The sequence below is a fragment of the Heptranchias perlo genome, chromosome 40 (assembly GCF_035084215.1).
Source record: "Heptranchias perlo isolate sHepPer1 chromosome 40, sHepPer1.hap1, whole genome shotgun sequence".
NCBI lineage: Eukaryota > Metazoa > Chordata > Chondrichthyes > Hexanchiformes > Hexanchidae > Heptranchias > Heptranchias perlo.
This window is the reverse complement of record NC_090364.1, coordinates 2042208-2064559: the sequence shown is the minus strand read 5'-3', so window position 1 is coordinate 2064559 and position 22352 is coordinate 2042208. Positions and strand designations below refer to the sequence as shown.

The 22352-nt window shown below is 48.1% G+C and overlaps 1 protein-coding gene across 2 annotated transcripts; it reads left to right on the top strand.

Moving 5' to 3' along the window:
* The first annotated feature begins 2293 nt into the window (after nt 1-2293).
* LOC137305474 (rho GDP-dissociation inhibitor 2-like) lies at nt 2294-21024 on the top strand. Of its 2 annotated transcripts, none has more exons than XM_067974311.1 (6): nt 2294-2417; nt 10511-10696; nt 11450-11533; nt 14246-14322; nt 17104-17167; nt 18702-21024. In XM_067974311.1, exons 1-6 carry the CDS (start codon nt 2309-2311, stop codon nt 18899-18901), a joined length of 720 nt encoding a protein of 239 aa, XP_067830412.1. In that variant the 5' UTR covers nt 2294-2308; the 3' UTR covers nt 18902-21024. The 2 variants fall into 2 exon arrangements, with proteins under 2 accessions (XP_067830412.1, XP_067830413.1); XM_067974312.1 differs by lacking the exon at nt 2294-2417 and adding an exon at nt 2487-2604.
* The last annotated feature ends 1328 nt before the right edge of the window (nt 21025-22352 follow it).

The window sequence follows — 22352 nt, the reverse complement described above, 5'->3', positions numbered from 1 at the left end:
ATAATTGTATGTGACTTTCAGATGGGCAAGACCAACACAAGGTAACTTACTCTTTCATTCCTTCCTCGTGAGAATTGAGATATTTTTTCACTCGCTAATTCAATACCATTTCCTGGTATGTTGCCGGGATATGGGGAGAGCTTCTGTTCTTTGAACACTACCATGGGATCTTCAACATCCATTGGAACCAGCGGAACAGACAGAAGGTGTTTTTTAATGCCTCACTGAAAGGATGGCAAATATTCCCAGGGCAGGTACAACCAGGATTAGATACAGAATAAAGCTCCCTCTACACTGTCCCATCAAACACTCCCGGGGCAGGTACAGCACGGGTTAGATACAGAATCAAGCTCCCTCTACACTGTCCCATCAAACACTCCCAGGGCAGGTACAGCACGGGTTAGATACAGAATCAAGCTCCCTCTACACTGTCCCATCAAACACTCCCGGGGCAGGTACAGCACGGGTTAGATACAGAATCAAGCTCCCTCTACACTGTCCCATCAAACACTCCCGGGGCAGGTACAGCACGGGTTAGATACAGAATCAAGCTCCCTCTACACTGTCCCATCAAACACTCACGGGGCAGGTACAGCAATTAAAACAGGAACAAAGGAAAATCCTTCCTGTTTTTTGCGAAGCTGTCACAGACTTGGAGCGAGCATTGGAGTTTTGACCATCCAAACACATCCCAGGAACGGGAACTCTCCCAATTGTCTTTGCCTGTCCAGAACTTGTTCTCAAACAGTTCATATCTAACCCCCAGTTCACAGTTGCCTTGTTCCCATTTGATGCTGTACCCTCTTCATGAGCACCAGCACTGACTGCCCAATGGGATAAGATCCAAATAAAGGAAAAATTGGTGGGTTCAGCCCCTCAGACTGGCCACAATCCCCACCCCCATCAGATAGTGAGGTCCCACCGTCCCACCCCCCCCCCCCCCCCCCCCCCCCCAATTGCAACTTCCATTTCATCGGATCGTTATATAACCCATGACGTGGCTCAGACACTCACTAAAGTGGGGGGACTGCTCGGGGTCACTGGGTAGAATTAACCCCAATTTACCCCCTAAAATCCTCATCTGCACAAAGCAAAGTCCAGCCGTGGGGAACCAGTACATGCTGCCATTCTACTGCAAATAGCAACATGCTCTGTCCTTCGCATTGGGATTGCCCTGTGTACTTTTATCACTGTGTTTGCTGTTTCCTTGTACTAATCTGTCCGATACTTAGTGTACAAATTCCCGAAGAGTTTGGTTAGTTAGAAGATGATCTTTCACTAACCAGTCTGAAGTATATTGAACCTATTAATGAAGTGGGTGATGGGGAATGTTTCTCTGAATTTGGATTGCTTGCTGAAGGAATGTTGACTCGTTCGTTTGTCTTCTGATTTTAAAAGAAGGTGAGACCTTATCAGGGCCTGGCTGACAGAGCCAGTTCCAAACAACTGTGGAACCTCAGTTCCAATCCAGCTCAGTCTCTCCTCTCCCCCAATAGCTGTATGGGAAAAGAGTTTGGCCTCCCAGCCCAATGGGCAAGATCCACAGTGTAAAAATACCCTCCTTTGGCAGCAATCCACAGGAGGACTTAGAGAGCGCAGTCTGAGGGTATAAACGGGGGGAGCACAGTCTGAGGGTATAAACGGGGGGAGCACAGTCTGAGGGTATAAACGGTGGGGGGGGAACGCAGTCTGAGGGTATAAACGGGGGGGGGGGGGGGGGAACGCAGTCTGAGGGTATAAACGGGGGGGGGGGGGGAACGCAGTCTGAGGGTATAAACGGGGGGGGAGCGCAGTCTGAGGGTATAAAGGGGGGAAAACACAGTCTGAGTATAAATGGGGGGGGGAACACAGTCTGTGGGTATACATTGGGAGAAACACAGTCTGAGGGTATAAACGGGTGGTAAAACACACTCTGAGGGTATAAGAACTAGGGGGCATAGTCGCAGTATAAGGAGTCGGCCATTTAAGACTGAGATGAGGAGGCATTTTTTTTCACTCAGGGTTGTGAATCTTTGGAATTCTCTACCCCAGAGGGCTGTGGATGCTGAGTCATTGAGTATATTCAAGACTGAGATCGATAGATTTTTGGACTCTAAGGGAATCAAGGGATATGGGGATCGGGGAGGGAAGTGGAGTTGAGGTTGAAGATCAGCCATGATCTGATTGAATGGCGGAGCAGGCTCGAGGGGCCGAATGGCCTACTCCTGCTCCTATCTCTTATGTTTCTTATGAGGGTGTAATCAGGGGGATACGCAGTCTGAGGGTGTAAACGGAGGGCAGACTGAAAGCCCAACTATCTGCCAATCAGATGCTTTGCTTCACGTTAACTGATGTGACATCAGTGAGCACATTTCCTGGTTTTGGTTTTGCTAAAAGTTGCGACGTATCAGCCCCGTGTCTACGACCAAACTCCAACGGTGAGTCTCAACAACGTTTGAAAATGCCCCCTGTATTATATCATCCCATTTCCAGTAGCTGCTTTTAGGTTAATATTAACTGTAACAGAAGGTATTTTTCAGTTTAATATCTCTCTCTCCTGTGATCTGCTGAGATGCTTCCTGTTAGATTGTATCGTTGTATCCTGTTACATGCAGTAGCTGAGCCGTAAGTAACTAAAACTTTATGAAACCCTCAGCCGTTTGCTTTTTACGCTCACTGATCAGTGAGTTGCTTCGATCAGTACAGCTATCTCTCTCTCCATGAGCAGGGGGTTTCTGCGATATAAGAGTCTGAGGCTACTGGATTAATGGTCGGCATTTCCTAATAGCTCTTTGGTTGTCTTAAGGCGTTCTTCTCCGTGACAGATCTGGGGTGGGGTCTCCAGGTGGGATAGAGCTTCTCTCTCCTCTATCTGTCTCTGGCTGTTCGAGTCCAGCGCCAGGTGCGGTACAGAGGGGGCTGCATTTTCCTCACCTTTGACTCTGATCTTTACCCCTCCTCAAGGTGTGGCTCTCGATGGGGTGGACTCAGCACCTGGTCTGGTCTGTGCTGAGTTAACTGATCTTGATTGGGATTGCAGGGTTAGTTGTTACAAATTATTTTTCATTCTCGGGATGTGGGTTAGTTGCCCCTTGAGGAGGTGGTGGTGGGCCGCCTTCTTGAACCGCTGGTAACGGTTTGATACAACTGAGTAGCTCACTGCACCACTTCAGAGGGCAGTTATGAGTCAACCACGTTGGTGTGGGACTGGAGTCACATATAGGCCCAGACTGGGTAAGGATGGCAGGTTTCCTTCCCTAAAGGACATCGGTGAACCAGTTGGGTTTTTATGAAAATCCGACAGCTTCATGGTCACTTTTACTGAGACCAGCTTTTTATTTCCAGATTTTTTAAACATTGAAGTCAAATTCTCAAACAGCCATGGTGAGATTTGAACTCAGGTTCTCTGGATTATTAGTCCTGTAATATAACCAGTACATCACCAAACCCAATGGTTTTCATATCCTTTGTGTGGGGGGGGGAGGGAGGGAGGGAGGGGAGGAGGGAGGGAGGGAGGGAGGGAGGGGAGGGGAGGGGGGGGGGGAGGGGAGGAGGAGGGGAGGGAGGGAGGGAGGGAGGGGAGGGGGGAGGGAGGGAGGGGAGGGGAGGGAGGGAGGGGAGGGAGGGAGGGGGGAGGGGGGGGGGAGGGAGGGGGAATGAGCCAGATTGCAGCTTCCAATTGCTAGAAAGTGTGTGGCGTCAGGTCAGAATGCGGGTCAGACTTGGGCAGTCGAAGCCCCCATGGTTAAATAGCTCGTTAGGACTCACAGCGTCGTCTCACCCTGAGAATTATCGCCACTTGCACGAGGTACTGGGTGGGCCAATGGCACCAGTTAGAACTGAAGCGAGAGTCAGGACGGCAGGGAATTGGAAAATAAATTGTCAGTTTTCACCAGGTGCAAATGAGGCCTCGTTCTCCCGCCCCCCCCCCCCCCCCCCAGGTCAGCATTTATGAAAACTATTGACAGCCTCTTACTGAGAATTCTTTAATGGTTAAAGATGCAGTGGATCCCTGGTCTGAGGTTCTGCAAACCCCCACTGAACGAGTTCGGAGCTGGGAAACGATTATGTTCAATTGGCCTTTAATGAGAATGACATCGAATTTACAGCACAGAAACAGGCCATTCGGCCCAATGGTCTGTGCTGGTATTTATGTTCCACATGAGCCTCAGCCCATCCCTACTTCATCTCACCTGATCAGTATATCCTTCTATTCCATTCTCTCTCATTTACTTGTCTCATGCATCCTGGGCCTTAGTCAGAGGTCCATTGTGTAATAAATTAGATCGCCTGGTGGTGAGGGTTAGAATACTAGAGCCTGGTCTTCAGTTGCTTCCAAGCCTTTGTTTACAGAGCTCCACATTCCCACTCCACACCCTCCATAAGCTCGCATATAAATGGTTACGAGAGTTCCCTATTGAAACACACTCCCTGATTACAATTAACACCAATTGCTATAAATCACATGGATACAATTAACCCTTTGTGGTAACCCAGTTGAGATCTGCCAATTCAGCACAGACCAAGGACTGAATCTGGGCGCTCCCAGCCTGTACAGTTCACTGGGCAGTGCATTAAAACCGTGTGCCAGGGTGCACTCCTTTTACTGTTACTCTGAATTAGCGCACCACTTGTTTAAAAAAAACAGTTCTATCAGGTCCTGATATAAATATATTTTCTGGGATGCATTTCAGTTTTAAAAAAATTTGATACAAACGCTACTCCTGGCCCTGCAGGAGGTCTCGCTGGGCGTTCTGTCAGCACCGCGGATGTGTTCTGTGGTATAGAACCAACAATCGCATCTCACATTTCCTGTCAGGGACGCTCGACAATGAAATTTTGTTACAGGGGAAAAAAATTGCACTGTTTCAAGTCCCATCTGAGTGTGTGAGCGTGTGTGTGAGCGTGTGTGTGAGCGTGTGTGTGAGCGTGTGTGTGAGCGTGTGTGTGAGCGTGTGTGTGAGCGTGTGTGGGAGCGTGTGTGAGCGTGGGAGCGTGTGTGAGCGTGGGAGCGTGTGAGCGTGGGAGCGTGTGTGAGCGTGGGAGCGTGGGAGTTGTTCTGATAGCATTTCTGGATCTGTTTGTTTTCTGTAGCTTAGTCAAATGTTCTGAAGGGGGTGTTTCTTTCCACACTCTTCGCACTCCCTTTGACTTCCTGAGCAATATAACCTGGTGGTTTCAGAGTTTAAAGTCTAGAACTTTGGCAGCTCACAGAGCGTTGGGCACCAATCATGGAGTCATCATAGAATCATTGAATCTTAGAATCTTACAGCACAGAAGGAGGCCATTTCACCCATCGTGCCTGTGCCAGCTCTTTTAAAGAGCTATCCAATTAGTCCCACTCTCCCTGCTCTTTCCCCATAGCCCTGCAAATTTTTCCTTTCCAAGTATTTATCTAATTCCCTTCTGAAAGCCACAATTGAATCTGCTTCCACCGCCCTTTCAGGCAGCGCATTTCAGATCATAACAATTTGCTGCGTAAAAAAAATTCTCCTCATCTCCCCCCTGGATTTTTTGCCAATTATCTTAAATCCGTGTCCCTTGGTTACCGACCCTCCTGCCAGTGGAAGCAGTTTCTCCCTATCTACTCTACTAAAACCTCTCATAATTTTGAGCACCGCTATTAAATCTCCCCTTAACCTTCTCTGCTACAAGGAGAAAACAAACCCTCTCTCTTCCCAGGGATGTGGCTGCTCTGCCTGGCTGGTTCTTGGTTGGGACACTTGACTGAGCAATGTCGGGCTGCTCAGGGTGGGACCTGCATGGTGTGGGGCGAGGGGGAGAAACCGAACATCAGGCTCACGCTGCAGAATTCAATTTGTCCGATCACTGTGCCCTGGATCACGCTCTTCGACCCGTGATGTGCTGAAGGTTGGGATCTGAGTGGAGGGAGAGTGGGGGGAGAGTGGGGAGGGGGTGGGGGAGAGGGGGAGAGAGTGGATTTCTGCAGAATCTGGAAACGAGCGCAGTTTGTGGGTCTGGGAGTCCTGCTTGCCCTCGGTGATGGTGATCGATGTCAGGATGTGAGACTTCTGATCTCTCTACACCATTGGGCGTCCACTACCAGTACAACAATAAGTTCAGTGTATTGAGCACAAATATCTCTCTACAGAAAGAAAACTATCTTCAGAAACCCCACTCCCCTGGGTAGACTAGAACTTGCAGTTGGTGAACACTTTACGTTCTTGTACTAACCCCGGTGAGCGCTATTTTTACACGGTGTCAACCCACAACTTCTCCAATATTTAAGTTGCTCACACACAACTTGCATTAACATAGTGCCTTTAACGTAGCAAAACGTCCAAAGACGCTTCACAGGGGCGATTATCAGACAAAATTTGACACCGAGCCACATAGATATTGGGACAGGTGACCAAAAGCTTGGTCAAAGAGGTATGTTTTAAGGAGCGTCTTAAAGGAGGAGAGAGAGAGGCGGAGAGGTTTAGGGAGGGAATTCCAGAGCTTAGGGCCGAGGCGGCTGAGGGCACGGCCGCCAATGGTGGAGTGATGAAAATCGGGAATAGGCAAGAGGCCAGAATTGGGGGAGCGCAGAGATCTCGGAGGGTTGTAGGGCTGGAGAAAGGGGACACACCATGTCTAGTACGCTCTCATTCATAACACAAGGTGCTCAATATTATTTTTTTTTCAAATTATACTTTATTTCATAAAATTCAAGGTACATATAGTTCAATGTAAACACACAAATACAATTCAAAACAATACATACGGAGGGTACACATTCCGATCCTGTCATTAGAAAATATGTACTGTTTTTAAATTTTAACACATTCTGTACGATACAAGGTGGGATGGCCTTATACGGTGGCCTTTCCCCATAGACCCTTTGTGTAGGCCGCACCTCGCCTCAGTGCGCCCGCAGCACATGCTCCTGGACCTTGGAGTGTGTCGGTCGTGGACAGTTCCTTCAGCTGGAAGACCAGCAGGTTTCGGGGGGACCAAAGGGTCTCCTTCACCGAGTTGATGGTCTTCCAGCCGCTGGTGATGTCTGTCTCGGTGTGTCCCCCGGGGAACAGCCCGTGGAGCACAGTGTCCTGTGTTACTGAACTGTTGGGGATGAACCGGGACAGATACCAATGAATCTCTCTCCACACCCTCTGCGCAAAGGGGCAGTCCATCAGGAGGTGGAGGACAGTCTCCTCCCCGCCACAGCCTCGAGGGCAGCTCGCGGTGGCGCTGAGATGCCTTGTGTGCAGGAAAGACCGCACTGGGAGGGCCCTTCTCACCACCATCCAGGCCACATCCTGGTGCCAGTTGGTCAGTTACGGCGACAAGACATTTTGCCAAATGGCATCAACTGTCTGGTCGGGGAACTGCCCAATCGGATCCACCCTCTCCTTTCCCTGCAGGACCCCCAGAACGTTCTGTGTTGACCACTGTCTGACGGCCTTGTGGTCGAAGGGGTTCCTCCTTGGGACCATCTCCACCTGGGACAGGTGGGGGGAGTGGTCCAGCTGGACGGGACGTCCTGCGTCTGCGTGGCCAGACCCAACCTTCTCAGTGTGGGTGGACAGGTAGAAATTCAGCACGTAGTGACACTTGGTGTTTGCGTACTGGGGCTCTACAAACATCGTGAGGCAGCCACACACAAAGGTGGCCATCAGGATCAGAGCGGCGGTGAAGGGGACAAAGGATCAGGTCTCTCACCTGCCAAAGAACATGGCCTCGTTCTTACTTCGGTTCACTCTGGCCCCACCCCGAGGCCAGCTCGAAACGGTCGCAGATGCCCATCAGTGTGCGGATTGACCACTGATCAGTGCAACGTCCATGTGCAGGGAGGCCTGAACCTGAGACCCTCCGCTGCCTGGAATCGTCACCCCCACCCGATACCTGCGTACTTCCTGATGGACCCGGCAAACAGCTTGATACAACATACGAACAAGACGCGGAGAGCGGACAGCCCTGACTGACTCCAGATCTGATCGGAAAGCTCTCTGACTCCCACCCGTTGATTAGGACTGCGCTGCAGATGTCCGCGTGGAGCAGTCAGATCCAATCGCGGTTTCCCTCCCCAAAACCCATTTTGGAGAGCATGTGCGGGATATTCTGTTGAAGGCCTTCTCCTGGTCCAGGCTCTCCTGGAACAGGCCTTCTCCTGTTCACCCCCCTGTCCTGCACGTAGGCGATCGTATCCCTGAGCAGCGCAAGGCTATCAGAAATCTTCCTGCCGGGTACAGTACAGGTCTGATCTGGGTGGATCACCCGCTCCAGAGCAGACTTGAGCCTGTTGACGATGACCTTAGACAGAATCTTGTAGTTGACATTTAGCAAGGAAATAGGTCGCCAATTTCTGAGTTCTTCCCTCTCCCCCTTCCGCTTGTAGATGAGGGTGATGATGCTTTTCCTCATGGACTCTGACATGCTGCCTGCCAGAAGCAAACCCCCGTACACTTCCAGTAGGTCTGGGCCTATCCAGTCCCACAGAGCCGAGTATAACTCAACCGGTAAGCTGTTGCTTCCAGGAGTTCTGCTCTTCTCGAAGACCGGACGGCCTTTGTCAGCTCGTCCAAAGTCAGTGGCCGATCCATGCTCTCCGGCTCGCTGTCCTCCAAGACCTCTGTGATGGAGGACAGGAAGGACTGGGAGGCCGTGCTATCTGTGGGCTTCGCGTCGTACAGCCCGGCATAAAAGGATTTGCTGATCCTCAGTACATCGGCCTGTGAAGGCATCACCAAGCCGTCTTCCTCCTTCAGGCTGCTGATCACAGAGGTGTCTCATGATTAACCGAGAGTTCTGGTTTCTGCAAAAATGCCTTACTGAGTTGATCTGAAGGTGAGCCTTAGGCTGGATGGAGAACGCTTCCTTCTTGTTAGTTGTGGTTAGAAGATCACTTCCTCATTTGTAAGTCTTATCAAATCATAAGCCGGGTCGAGGCCTGCAACAGGAAAGGACTGACTTTCACAGGCAACTGCGTTTCTCAACCATTTCACAATCTAAGTTGCAGCTGTCAATCTAACTTCCCACAATCAACTTCAGCAAGTTTAAATATTAACATCAAACGGGTTCTGAAAAGCTGAGGCCCAATTCTGCCTTGGAGTCCTCCAGGTAAAACTCGTTACCTGAATAGATATTTTTCCCCAGTTGTTCAGCAACCCATGGGGCTGTCAGCCACTAAATCCTGTTCCATGAAGCAACAACAACAACTTGCATTTATATAGCGCCTTTAACGTGGTAAAATGTCCCGAGGGGTTTCACAGGAGCAATTATCAAACAAAATAGAAAGGACAGGTGACCAAAAGCTTGGTCAAAGAGGTAGGTTTTAAGGAGCATCTTAAAGGAGGGGAGAGAGAGAGGTTTAGGGAGGGAATTCCAGAGTTTCGGGCTGAGGCAGCTGAAGGCACGGCCGCCAATGGTGGAGCGATTAAAATCAGGGGTGGGCAAGAGGCCAGAATTGGAGGAGAGCAGAGATCCACCTACTGCCTCCTGTGAGCAGAGCCCCCGATGATCGTACCAGCCTGTATCTCCAGCACCAGCAACAACTTGCAGTCAGATAGCACCTTTAAATAGGAAAACGGCCCAAGATGCTTCATAGAATTTACTCTGGGATCACTGAATATTCCCTGGGATCACTGAATATTCCCTGGGATCACTGAATTTACTCTGGGATCACTGAATATACCCTGGGATCACTGAATTTACTCTGGGATCACTGAATTTACTCTGGGATCACTGAATTTACCCTGGGATCACTGAATTTACCCTGGGATCACTGAATTTACTCTGGGATCACTGAATTTACTCTGGGATCACTGAATTTACCCTGGGATCACTGAATTTACTCTGGGATCACTGAATTTACTCTGGGATCACTGAATTTACTCTGGGATCACTGAATATTCCCTGGGATCACTGAATTTACTCTGGGATCACTGAATTTACTCTGGGATCACTGAATTTACTCTGGGATCACTGAATATTCCCTGGGATCACTGAATATACCCTGGGATCACTGAATTTACCCTGGGATCACTGAATTTACCCTGGGATCACTGAATTTACACTATAGTCTCTGCCTCAGTAGCCCTTTGTGCAAAAGCATGCCCTGTTCTAACAACTCTCCGTGTGTAAACAATTCTTTTATCTCCCCTTCATCCTTCCAGCATTAACCCTCAGGCTGTGCCCCCTTGTTGATCTCAGTTGGGACCCTGCAACTGGCTTCAGAAGCGCTGGGCTAGGGAGGTGGAAAATTCAGCCAGGGTTCCCGTTCCCCATCGTATCCGGTGAATCCTGATGGAACGATGACGTGAAGGTCGCATGAGGGCAGGATTGGACTTGGCTGCTGTGTCCCTCCCCCCACCCAGGTCGAATAGCCTGCTCTCACTCACTGTATAAGCTCACACGCAAAGAGTGGGCCACTTGGTTAAGACAGAGGAGAGTGGTTGGCACCCTTGCAACTAAAGACCACCATGAGTCAGCCTCTTCAGGAAAGGATGGGAGGAAAGCTGGAGAAAGGACAAGGGTCGATTGCTTATCGTTCTCTCAGAATGATCCAATTCCATCTCTGGCTCCTCAGGTAAAATGACAGAGCTGGAGCACAATGAGAAACCAGTCGATGACGAGGAGGAAGAGGAAAGGGCCCTAAACTACAAACCGCCAGCACAGAAATCGCTGGCCGAGATCGTGGAGCTGGATCAGGATGATGAGAGTTTGGCAAAGTACAAGAAGACCCTGCTGGGAGAGGGGCTGCCCCTGGTGGCAGGTCAGTGCAAAAATATAACCTCAATAATCACACAAAAATCCAGCTATCGGGAGGGTGGGACACAGACTAAAAACTAGGAGTAAGAAGGGAAGCAGGTGGAACTTTTTCACCCAAAAGGCTGTGGAATTAGTTACCAGGGAAGGACATTGAAGCAGACAGTGTAACTGGGGTCAAGAGAGAATTGTGTGTGTTTTTGGAGACAGCTGGGATTGAGGGATATGGGGAGAAGGTGGGTAGGTGGGATTGGGGGTTATGGGGAGAAGGTGGGTGGGTGGGATTGGGGGATATGGTGAGAAGGTGGGTGGGTGGGATTGGGGGATATGGTGAGAAGGTGGGCAGGTGGGATTGGGAGATATGGTGAGAAGGTGGGCAGGTGGGATTGGGAGATATGGGGAAATGATGGGTAGGTGGGATTGGGGGATATGGTGAGAAGGTGGGTAGGTGGGATTGAGGGATATGGTAAGAAGGTGGGCAGGTGGGATTGGGGGATATGGTGAGAAGGTGGGCAGGTGGGATTGGGAGATATGGTGAGAAGGTGGGCTGGTGGAATTGGGGGATATGGTGAGAAGGTGGGCAGGTGGGATTGGGAGATATGGTGAGAAGGTGGGTAGGTGGGATTGGGGGGGTACGGTGAGAAGGTGGGCGGGTGGTATCAAGGTATATGGTTTGGAAGGCATTGGGTGGGGGGGGGTGGTTGAGTGACCAGTTTTCAAGTAAGGGCTTCAAACGGTAATGATCCGGTCCTTGTTCTAGATCCCAATCTTCCTAATGTGAGTGTGACTCGAATGACTCTTGTCTGTGAGGAAGCACCAGAGCCAATCACCATGGATCTCACTGGTAAGTTGCTCCAGGCCCATTAACAAATCTCAAGAGTAGGGGGCTGTTTACGCCAGTAGGGCACCGTGAAATATGATGTATAGCTGGTTATATGCGGAAGATAGCTCGCTGTGCCAACAGGATGTGGGGACACAGTGCGATATGTCATTATTGGGCTGTTGCGTGCCAACAGGATATGGGCGCAGGCCAGAGCACAACATTACAGTTGGGGCAGTGAGATGGATGTCATGACCCCATTCACAATCAGAATGCCCAGTCCATCAGAGGATCCCGCCAAGGAGACACTCCATCCCTGCTGTCAATCAATATTGTACAAGTTTTAGAGATAAATATGAGGCCTTGACGGCCATTATTGTCAATAGTGCAACTGAAGAGTTTTGTGGTGTCAAAACAGAGCATAAATTTGCATCTATTTTTGCTGACCTCCCAGCACTCCTTTCTGCCTGGGTCACACACCAACCGTAGCCAGTACCACCATGAACCAGTTGCTAGGAGATGTTTGAGATAATTCTCCCTTTAATCTATGCCTCCTCCCTGTTATGAGATTCCGGCCCAGTTCTGGAGGATTGGGGCCCAAAATTACAAGGCACTGCCAATGGGGGTTGCCAACTCTGGTTGGATGTATTCCTGGAGGTTTCATCACACAATCTCCCGTCTCCAACCACCCCGCCCGGTCAAACTGCCTTTTATTCCCATCACCAATATAACTAATAAACTAAAACATTCAAAGAAAATTTTAAAAGTACACGATTGTTTTTAATGCCCCGATGATATTTCTCCCGGAGTTGCTCGCAGCAGTGTCCAGGAGATTAATCTTTAATTCCTGGAGACTCCAGGACATTCCTGGAGGGTTGGCGACCCCTAACTGGCATTCCAATGCCCTGTCACCCTCCCCCCATTTAGTCTTTTTTAAAGTATTGACTAAAATTTGCAACGTAAACAGCTTCAAACGCAAGCACGGGTACACCTAACACACAGGCATCAATTTCTAGCTGTAACTTATTACAGGGATAATTCCCTGGGCCGAAAAGGACTTTCTGAAAGAGGGGTGAAATGCCACTCGACTGATTAAAAAAAGAATTTCTTCGGAGCAACAGAGAATAATGCTTAAATCTCATGCCTAGGGCTTCTAAACGAGAAGCATGCTGTCAAAAAAATGTAACTTTAAGCTTTTTTGTATTGTGATAACATCCATTCATTTCAAGGGTGCAAGGCTAATGAAGAAACAAGTTGAATCCATGGATAATGGTCAACTCCTCAGATTTTCTATGGACCAGTCAGAGTCTTCATTCCATAATATTTTACAATCTAGCCAACAAAAAGTGTCCTTCAGGCAAATATGCAGGCACCTTGGCAACTATATTGAAGTCCACAGGTGTGGTTTAGTTGAGGAGATGCCACAAGGAAACTTAAAATTGGCACCAAACTCAAATTGTTTTAGGTAAATTGGGACTGATGAATTCTTTAGTTTTTAAAAAACTATTTGTCGTAATCTCGCCACAAACGGGCTGCAGGTGTTTATTAATTTTTCAACAACAAAAAAAATACACATTCAAATATGGAGAAATGTTGTGAAATGTAGGTCACTTGCTGCATCAGAGCTTTGCAGAATCTGCTCCCCACCCTCTGACTGAAACCATCACTCAGGAAGCTTGGCTCTGTGGTTTTGATGGTGACCTGTTGATAAGATCTTGCACATTGACATCTGACAAAAGCTTTTTGCTTCTCCCTTAAATGAGCTTTGTGGTAAACAGCTTGAGACGACCTTTTTGAGTACGTTGAAGGCGGGAGCAGATCACAGCTTCTAGCAACTGACCATTGCATCTTTGATTTAACCAATGAACATTTATAAAAACTCCCTATCCTTTTGCTCAAAAAAAACAAATAAGCTCCACACTCTTCCTCTCTCCAAGGCTTCAGCACCGCCACAGTGAGGCTGCACGGACCATCTCCTAGAATATCTCCATAACCATCACCAATACCACTCCACTGACCGAGTCTGCATCAGCCAGGAAACCACCTGCTTCCACGTGGTGCTTGCTTCCAGTCGAGAATCGGTGCAGCTCCTGCCAACTGTGACTCGATGTCAGACAGCCCTATGTGAATTTATATTAGTAGCTGCTGACAGGTTACTAGACTGCCCGCCCATCCTGGCCTATCAATCCCTCGTTCCTCCCTACTCCCTGCAAGCTCCTCCACTCCGCACTGTTTACATCTTCATCCCTGTTCTAATCCTCGGCTGTGGCCCGGTGGGCAGCACTCTCTCGCCTGTGAGTCAGAAGGTCGTGGTTCAAGTCCCACTCTGGAGGCTTGAGCACATAATCCAGGCCGACACTCCCAGTGCCAGTACTGAGGGAGTGCTGCATTGTCGGAGGTGCTGTCTTTCGGATGAGACGTTAAACAAAACCCCGTCTGCCGTCTCAGGTGGACGCAAAAGATCCCATGGCACTATTTTGAAGAAGATCAGGGGAGTTCTCCCCTGGCCTGTTCCTAACCAATATTTATCCCTCAACCAACATCACCAGAACAGATTATCTGATCATCTATCTCACTGATGCTTGTGGGACCTTGCAGTGCGCAAATTGGCTGCTGCATTTCCTACATTACAACAGCGCTTAAGGACATTGTGAAAGGTGCTATATAAATGCAAGTCTTTCTTCCCATTTGTTCTCTGTTGACCCTGATGCTGACAGATTGTTCTCAATTCAACAGGTGACCTCAAGGCTCTGAAGAACAATAAGATTGTGCTGAAGGAAGGAGTGCCCTACAAAGTGAAAATACATTTCAAAGTCAGTCTCAGATTCTTACTTTTCCATTTTCTGTTTGTCACCAAGTTGGGCTGGTTCAGTCATCCAGACACTGCCTCTTGACCACGAACCTCTCCGACAATCCTAGTCCTTGGGCTTTCTATTTCTGAACCGTAGCATTTCTGCAGTTTGGTTGATGAGATTGTTGGAGTGAATCTTGCTCCTATTTTGACAACCAAAACACAGAAGGTGAAAAGCACCATGCGTTGAGGCCAGTAGTGCTTTGTGTGTGTGAGTGTATGGAGGGATGGTTCAGGATGAAATCACTGACTGACAATTGTACAAAAGTTGGGTCTCTACCGGCGCATTCAGAAACTCCTGATTACGTAGGAATATAGGAACAGGAGTAGGCCATTCAGCCCCTCAAGCCTGCTCTGTTATTCAATTAGATCATGGCTGATCTGCACCTCAACTCCATTTATCCGCCTTGGTTCCATATCCCTTAAAACCCTTGCCTAACAAAAATCTGTCGATCTCAGTCTTGAAAATTTCAATTGTCTCCCAGCATCCACAGCTTTTTGGGAGGAGAGAGTTCCAGATTTTCACTCCCTTTTGTGTGAAGAAGTGCTTCCTGACATCACCCCTGAACGGCCTGGCTCTCTCAACCTACCCTATCAAATCCTTTAATCATCTTAAACATCTCAACTAGATCACCCCTTAATCTTCTATACTCGAGGGAATACAAGCCTAGTCTATGCAACCTGTCCTCGTAATTTAACCCTTTTAGCCCTGGTATCATTCTGGTGAATCTGCACTGCACCCTCTCCAAGGGCAGTCTATCCTTCCTGAGGTGCAAAAAATGCTTCCTGTCGGTACTGAGGCAAAGGCCTCTTTGAGATGGGTGTTCAGGTTTGGGTCTGTAATGGAACGAGAATGGGAGAAAAGAAAGGGAGAGATGCGTCCCCAGCCAGTACCCATTGCAAATGTGACTCACATTTGTGAGCTGGGGCTGTCACAAGGAACAACTTTGAGAAGTTAAATGCCAAGTGATTTTTGGCCTCCATTGTGTTGACCTGGTTAATTCCGAAGTTTGAATATTTTCACATAGCCACATATTTTTGGGGCTCTTACTGTTTGTACATATTTATCTGTAAATTTCCAACCATGGGAGAGACAGAACGGGTGAACATGTGGGACTGGAAGTTTTCCACACACGAAATGTGTGGTCTTCTTAGGGTTTATAAACAAACACTCTAAGCTCCAACACTCTGCCATCGATCTCAGGGGAGGGCGTGTAGGAGCAATGATGCTTAATGTCGTGAAATAAAATTGGCCAAAGTCTACATGGTTCAGTTTATCTGTGATAGGATCTTCATGCTTTCCTGTCTTAAAGGGGCACTCTCAGCAAATTATGGCTGGCAAGCTAATAATTCTAATACATAAAGCAGGGTTAATTTGTGAGTATCTGAAATCATAGCCCCATAGAGATCTGAGTGCATTTTGTGAGATTTAATTTGTGGCCTGCAACCAGGACAAAATGACCAACACGGCCTTCAGAGTTTTACATTTAATTCTGGTGGTATCTCTACAGTGCCCCCATTGACCATCTCCCAGATGGATGGAATTTATTTAAACAAGAACCTTATGAAGTCCACTTCAATGTCGATCTAGAATTTTTAAAAAAACCAAGTATGAACTGCTGTATCTTTGGAGTTGCCTTAACTGCATGCGTGTCTAAATACAATGATCATGTTTTGAAAAGGACTGTGTCCCTATAAACTGGGTAATTATCCGCAGCTACCTAAGAGAGGAGACAATACTACACTTGGAGTCCAATCAATCCCTGGAGGTGCTCAGAGTTGCTTTGGTTATAATACTGATTTTTATTTCAACTGCCCTGGGAGTGTTTGATGGGACAGTGTAGAGGGAGCTTTACTCTGTATCTAACCCGTGCTGTACCTGCCCTGGGAGTGTTTGATGGGACAGTGTAGAGGGAGCTTTACTCTGTATCTAACCCTGTACCTGCCCTGGGAGTGTTTGATGGGACAGTGTAGAGGGAGCTTTACTCTGTATCTAACCCTGTACCTGCCCTGGGAGTGTTTGATGGGACAGTGTAGAGGGAGCTTTACTCTGTATCTAACCCCTGCTGTACCTGCTCTGGGAGTGTTTGATGGGACAGTGTAGAGGGAGCTTTACTCTGTATCTAACCCGTGCTGTATCTGCCCTGGGAGTGTTTGATGAGACAGTTCTAGACGGAGCTTTACTCTGTATCTAACCCTGTACCTGCCCTGGGAGTGTTTGATGGGACAGTGTAGAGGGAGCTTTACTCTGTACCTAACCCCTGCTGTACCTGCCCTGGGAGTGTTTGATGGGACAGTGTAGAGGGAGCTTTACTCTGTATCTAACCCGTGCTGTATCTGCCCTGGGAGTGTTTGATGAGACAGTTCTAGACGGAGCTTTACTCTGTATCTAACCCTGTACCTGCCCTGGGAGTGTTTGATGGGACAGTGTAGAGGGAGCTTTACTCTGTACCTAACCCCTGCTGTACCTGCCCTGGGAGTGTTTGATGGTGACAGAGATGGAAATGTTCTATACTCCAGCACTAACATCCCTCACATCAACATACACAAAGCTTCTCTCTCACCCAAAAAAATATATTAATTGGAAAAAGAGGAAAAGAAATTGAAACAAGCAATGTAGGGATGAATTCACCCTCCCGACCCCCCGGACACTGGTCTTTGATTCTCTGTGCCTGAGTCTAGCTTTATTCCGGGAGTGCTTTTACTAACATCAGTGTGAACTAAAACCTTTTCTTTCGTGTAGGTAAATAAAGAAATTGTTTCAGGATTGAAGTACGTAGCGAACACCTACAGGAAGGGGATAAAAGGTATGGAGACTGACAGATGTACTGACTGGAGTAGATTTTCAACTCTCTGCCCGGGTGTATAACTGGTGTCACAGATTGGCTGCCAGTTATAAAAAAACAACTGATTTTCATTTCCATTAATTTCAATGAAAGTAATAATTGGGCAATGTCTGTAACAGGCAACCAGTTCTCGACACCACTTCATACACAGGCAGTTAAAAATCTACTCTGCCATGTGGGTACAGTAGTGTAGTGGTTATATTCCCAGACGAGTAATCCAGAGACTGTGAGTTCAAATCCCACTGTGGGCCATTCACTGATGTCCTTTAGGGAAGGAAACCTGCTGTCCTTACCCGTTCTGGGCCTATATGTGACTCCAGTCCCCACACCGACGTGGTTGACTGTTAACTGCCCACTGAAGTGACTGAGCAAACCCCTCAGTTGTAACAAATTACTTCAAGAGGGCGGCCCACCACCACCTTCTCAGGGCAACTAGGGATGGGCAATAAATGCCGGCCTGGCCAGTGACCTTGCATTGTAGCTGAGCCACAGTTCAGACTCTGCCTGTCTATTGTGCATGTTGTAAGGAATGTTAACACACGTGGGGTGTCAGGGGTGACCAAACTGATGCGCTTTTGATTCCAACTGGAGGAGGCTGAGTTTTCTGGATCAGTCCCAATTCATCCTTTGGTTCCTGGGGTCACAAAAATTTCACCTGGAGCCAAAAATGGGTAGACGCTAGGCCAAGGCCAGGCTGACTGGCTCCCACAAGATCTCCCTACCCTGACATGAATTTACACACAGTCTGGGCCTCAGCTGTTTGGCCTAAGGAAGTGTGAGAGAGTTGGCTTGAATTAATTGCTATTCATGAAAGCCTCAGGCTAAAACTAACCGTTGTGAGCACTTAGAGCTGGATAAACAAACAACATTTGGTCATTCAGGTACATTAACAGTACGTGTGTTTGTTTATAACATTTTAGGGATTGGCGCAGTCCTTGCCGAACATTTATTCGATGTTGGGAGCCCATCCACACCGGCTTTACGAAAACATTTGTTTATTAACACAAGTGTAAGCCATAGCTCAGTGGGCAGCACTCGCTCGCCTCTGAGTCACAAGGTGGTGGGTTCAAGTCCCACTCCAGAGACTTGAGCACGTAATCCAGGCCGACACTCCCAGTGCTGTACTGAGGGAGTGCTGCACTGTCAGAGGTGCCACCTTTTGGCTGAGACGTTAAACTGAGGCCCCGTCTGCCCTCTCAGGTGGATGTAAAAGATCCCATGGCCACTATTTTGAAGAAGTGCAGGGGAGTTCTCCCCGTTGTCCTGGGCCAATATTTATCCCTCAATCAAAATCACTAAAACAGATGATCTGGTCATTTATCACGTTGCTGTTGCTTGTGGGATCTTGCTGTGCACAAATTGGCTGCTGTGTTTCCTACATTACAACAGAGACTACACTACAAAAGTACGTCATCAGTTGTAAAGAGCTTTGGGATATCCTGAGCTTGTGAAAGGCGCGATAGAAATGCTTCTTTCATCTTCTCTCTCCAAACAGTGGAAAAGAGTGTGTTCATGGTGGGAAGCTACGGGCCGCGTTCCGAGGAATACGAGTTTGTGTCCACATCGGAGGACGCTCCAAAGGGTCTCGCCGCTCGCGGGACTTACACCGTGAAATCAATCTTCACTGATGATGACAAGGCCAACCACCTGAGCTGGGAGTGGGTCTTCAGTCTCAAGAAGGAATGGAAGGAGTAAGCAGGAGCAGAAGAGAGGAAGTTACTGCAAGCACAGCCAGAGCCCAGCCTGCAATACCCTTATAGTCCACGCTCCCTACCGCCAAGGCCCAGACAGCTGAGTTCTACAATCAAATGACTGGACTGCCCAGATCACAGTCCATGTGCGATCAAAGTGAATGGGATGTCCCAACCTGTAGGATGGTGACACTTTGGAGAACAGATGGAAAAGGAACAGTGTAATTCTGTTGAGTGGGATGTTGTTTGCATTAGGATTCATTTATCAGGACATGGGATTATTTTAGTGGGTTGTTCCTATGTGTAATTTTTAACCCTATCAAACAGGGGTCATGACCTTTCCTTTGACAGTTTTGTTAAAGTTTACTTGGCCAGTTAAACATTTCCTGTATATCACACAGTATACATCACATGGTATACATCCCACACAATATATCACACAGTATACATCCCGCACTGTATATCACACCATATACACCCCACACTGTATATCACACAGTATATACCCTGCACTATGTATCACACAGTATACATCCCATACTGTATATCACACTCTATATACCCCACACTATACATCACACAATATACATCCCACACTATATACCACGCAGTATACATTTTGCACTCTATATTACAGTATACATCCCACACTATATAACACACAATATACATTCTGCACTGCATATCACACAATATACATCCCACATTGTATATCACACAGTATAGACCCTGCACCATATATTGCACAGTATCCATCCTGCACTATACATCACACAGTATACATTGCACATCATATATCACGATATACAGGCCACACTGTATATCACACAGTATACATTCTGCACTATATATCACATGGTATACATCCCACACTATATATCACATAGGATACGCCCCACACTATATATCACACTGTATACATCCTGCACTATACATCACACTGTATACGCCCTACACCATATACCACACAGTATAGATCCTTATTCATCATCCTTGGTCATATCAGCAGTCCAGCGCCCACACACTGAACATTGTACACAGTCTGTCCCGTACAGATTCCTCCCCCGAGCTCCTCTCCTCCTTTAATCCACTCTGTTTCCCGACTCCAGCGTTTATCAAACCACTTTCTCTTTCTATGGGGGTGAATTTCCTCACAGTTTCTCTCGTTCCATCACTGTAACTTCCGCGGGAGTTCGGCAGAATCCCTGTTTATGCTCCAAAACAGGATCCCACCGATCTCTTGCTAAAGTTACAAAGGTGGAGCAGGAGAGGAATTCACCTCTCTCTGCCCTCTCTCTCTCCTTCACCTCTATCTCTCTCTCTCTCTCTCCTTCACCTCTCTTTCTCTCTCTCTCTCTCCTTCACCTCTCTCTCTCTCTCCTTGCCCTCTCTCTCTCCTTCAGCTCTCTCTCCTTCATCTCTCTCTGCCCTCTCTCTCTCTCCTTCACCTCTCTCTCTCTCTCCTTCACCTCTCTCTGCCCTCTCTCTCTCCCCTTCACCTCTCTCTCCTTCACCTCTCTCTGCCCTCTCTCTCTCTCTCTCTCCTTCACCTCTCTCTGCCCTCTCTCTCTCGCTCTCTCTCCTTCACCTCTCTCTGCCCTCTCTCATTCTCTCTTTCCCTCCCCTCTCTGCCTTCGCTCTCTCTCATTCTCTCCCTCCCGCTTTTCTCTGCCCTCTCTCTCTCATTCTCTCCCTCCCTCTTTTCTCTGCCCCCTCTCTCTCATTCTCTCCCTCCCTCCTCTCTCTGCCCCCTCTCTCTCCCTCTCCCTGTGTCCCAGCTCGTTGCCATGTAAAGTGATCACAGTAACATACAAAGCCCAACATATCAAGGACTTGATGATGTGATTATGACTCGATACCTTTCAATAATAACAAGCAATAAACTCTGTGACAACTTGCAACAACGGCCTCTAAACTCTATTTAAAGTGCTGTCTGTCACTATTTGCCGATTTGTCTGCTGTATTGTAAATTGCGAGTTACGGCGTGTTTAAATTTACCAGTTAAACTATTTTAAAGCTCATTTCACATCTGTCCTTCACCTTTCACACTGCTGCTGTTACACCGGTGGGACGGCCCTGCTCTGCATTATCTGATGTAATGTTTTTCCAATAAATTAGATAACTCTCTCTCCGTGATCTCTCCCAGCGTGTTGTTTCCTTTCTTTTAATAATCAGCAGTAAACGCCCTCCTTGCATCTTTCCAATATGTTTTCATAGTAATTCGCTAACTTTAAAATAAATAATAAACCAAACAATGGCACGGTGGTTAATGCTGTGGGATCGCTCTGTGCAGGTCAGGAGGTCAGGGTTTATCTGCGTTGAGTTTGCTGATCTCAGTGAAGTGGCTACAAATTGGCCTCAGCCTCATGGCTGAAGCAGCGTAACGTTGACCCAGCTGAGAGCTGAGGGCAGGGTCGGGCTGGGCTGTGATCTCACTCCGTGCTTAAATGGCCCACTGACTCTCGCTGTCACTCGGTGAGTCATTGGAATGGAGTGGGTACCACAGACTGAACCCCAGAGAGACAAACGTCCATCCAGGACCGAGACCACCGTCCGTCCAGGGTACTGACCACCGTCCGTCCAGGACCGAGACCACCATCTGTCCAGGACCGAGACCACCATCCATCCAGGATACTGGCCACCATCCGTCCAGGACCGAGACCACCATCCATCCAGGGTACAGACCACCGTACATCCAGGACCGAGGCCACCATCCGTCCAGGGTACAGATCACCATCCATCCAGGACTGAGACCACCATCTGTCCAGGGTACAGATCACCATCCGTCCAGACGGGCAGTGATAGTTGGTGATATTACAGACGTGCGTTAACATATTCTCCACCCTCTATTTCATTGGAGGTGTTTCCCGTTTAAAATGAGCGGATTATCACGGACAGAGGAACGCTACACGACAGTGCGATAATATCGCCAGGTGTGAGTCGTGGGCAGGTATTACATAAAGAAACTGCTTCCATTCTGTATTAGACCCAACACAGTCGGACCCGGCCCTGGACCTGGACCTGGACCTGGACATGGAGCTTGAACTGGACCTGGAACTGGAATTGGAGCTGGAGCAGAAGCTGGAACTGGACTTGGACCTGGAAGTGGACCAGCTGGAATATTAACCAGTCCTCTCAATCTCAGCCACCGAGGGACCTGCATTTTCTGTTTTTAATTCCAGATTTCCAGTATCTAGAGTCTATTTTTTCTCTCTCCACTAAATTTTTTGGTCGTTTTATGCAATCGTTTTTTTTAACTCAACAAAACAACCTTGCGAACCCCCAGTACTTTATTACAGTGACGATGGGAGAGCTCGCTGCCAATGAGAGTCTCCGATACTGTGCCCAACACCTGCCCTGTTCCCACAGACTTTTAGTGATGACCTCGCCTAATGGGAGGCACCTGATGCCTCCGAGGTCAAGGGTTAGCAATATATCAGCGCCAGGCTCCAGTG

What these genes read in the sequence shown, in the direction of transcription:
- LOC137305474 (XM_067974311.1), top strand. Translation starts at nt 2,309, where the DNA reads ATGCTTTGCTTCACGTTAACTGATGTGACATCAGTGAGCACATTTCCT. An exon ending in AAGTGAAAATACATTTCAAA is followed by an intron (nt 14,323 to 17,103) that starts GTCAGTCTCAGA and finishes TCTTTCGTGTAG; the next exon opens with GTAAATAAAGAAATTGTTTC. An exon ending in CTACAGGAAGGGGATAAAAG is followed by an intron (nt 17,168 to 18,701) that starts GTATGGAGACTG and finishes CTCTCCAAACAG; the next exon opens with TGGAAAAGAGTGTGTTCATG.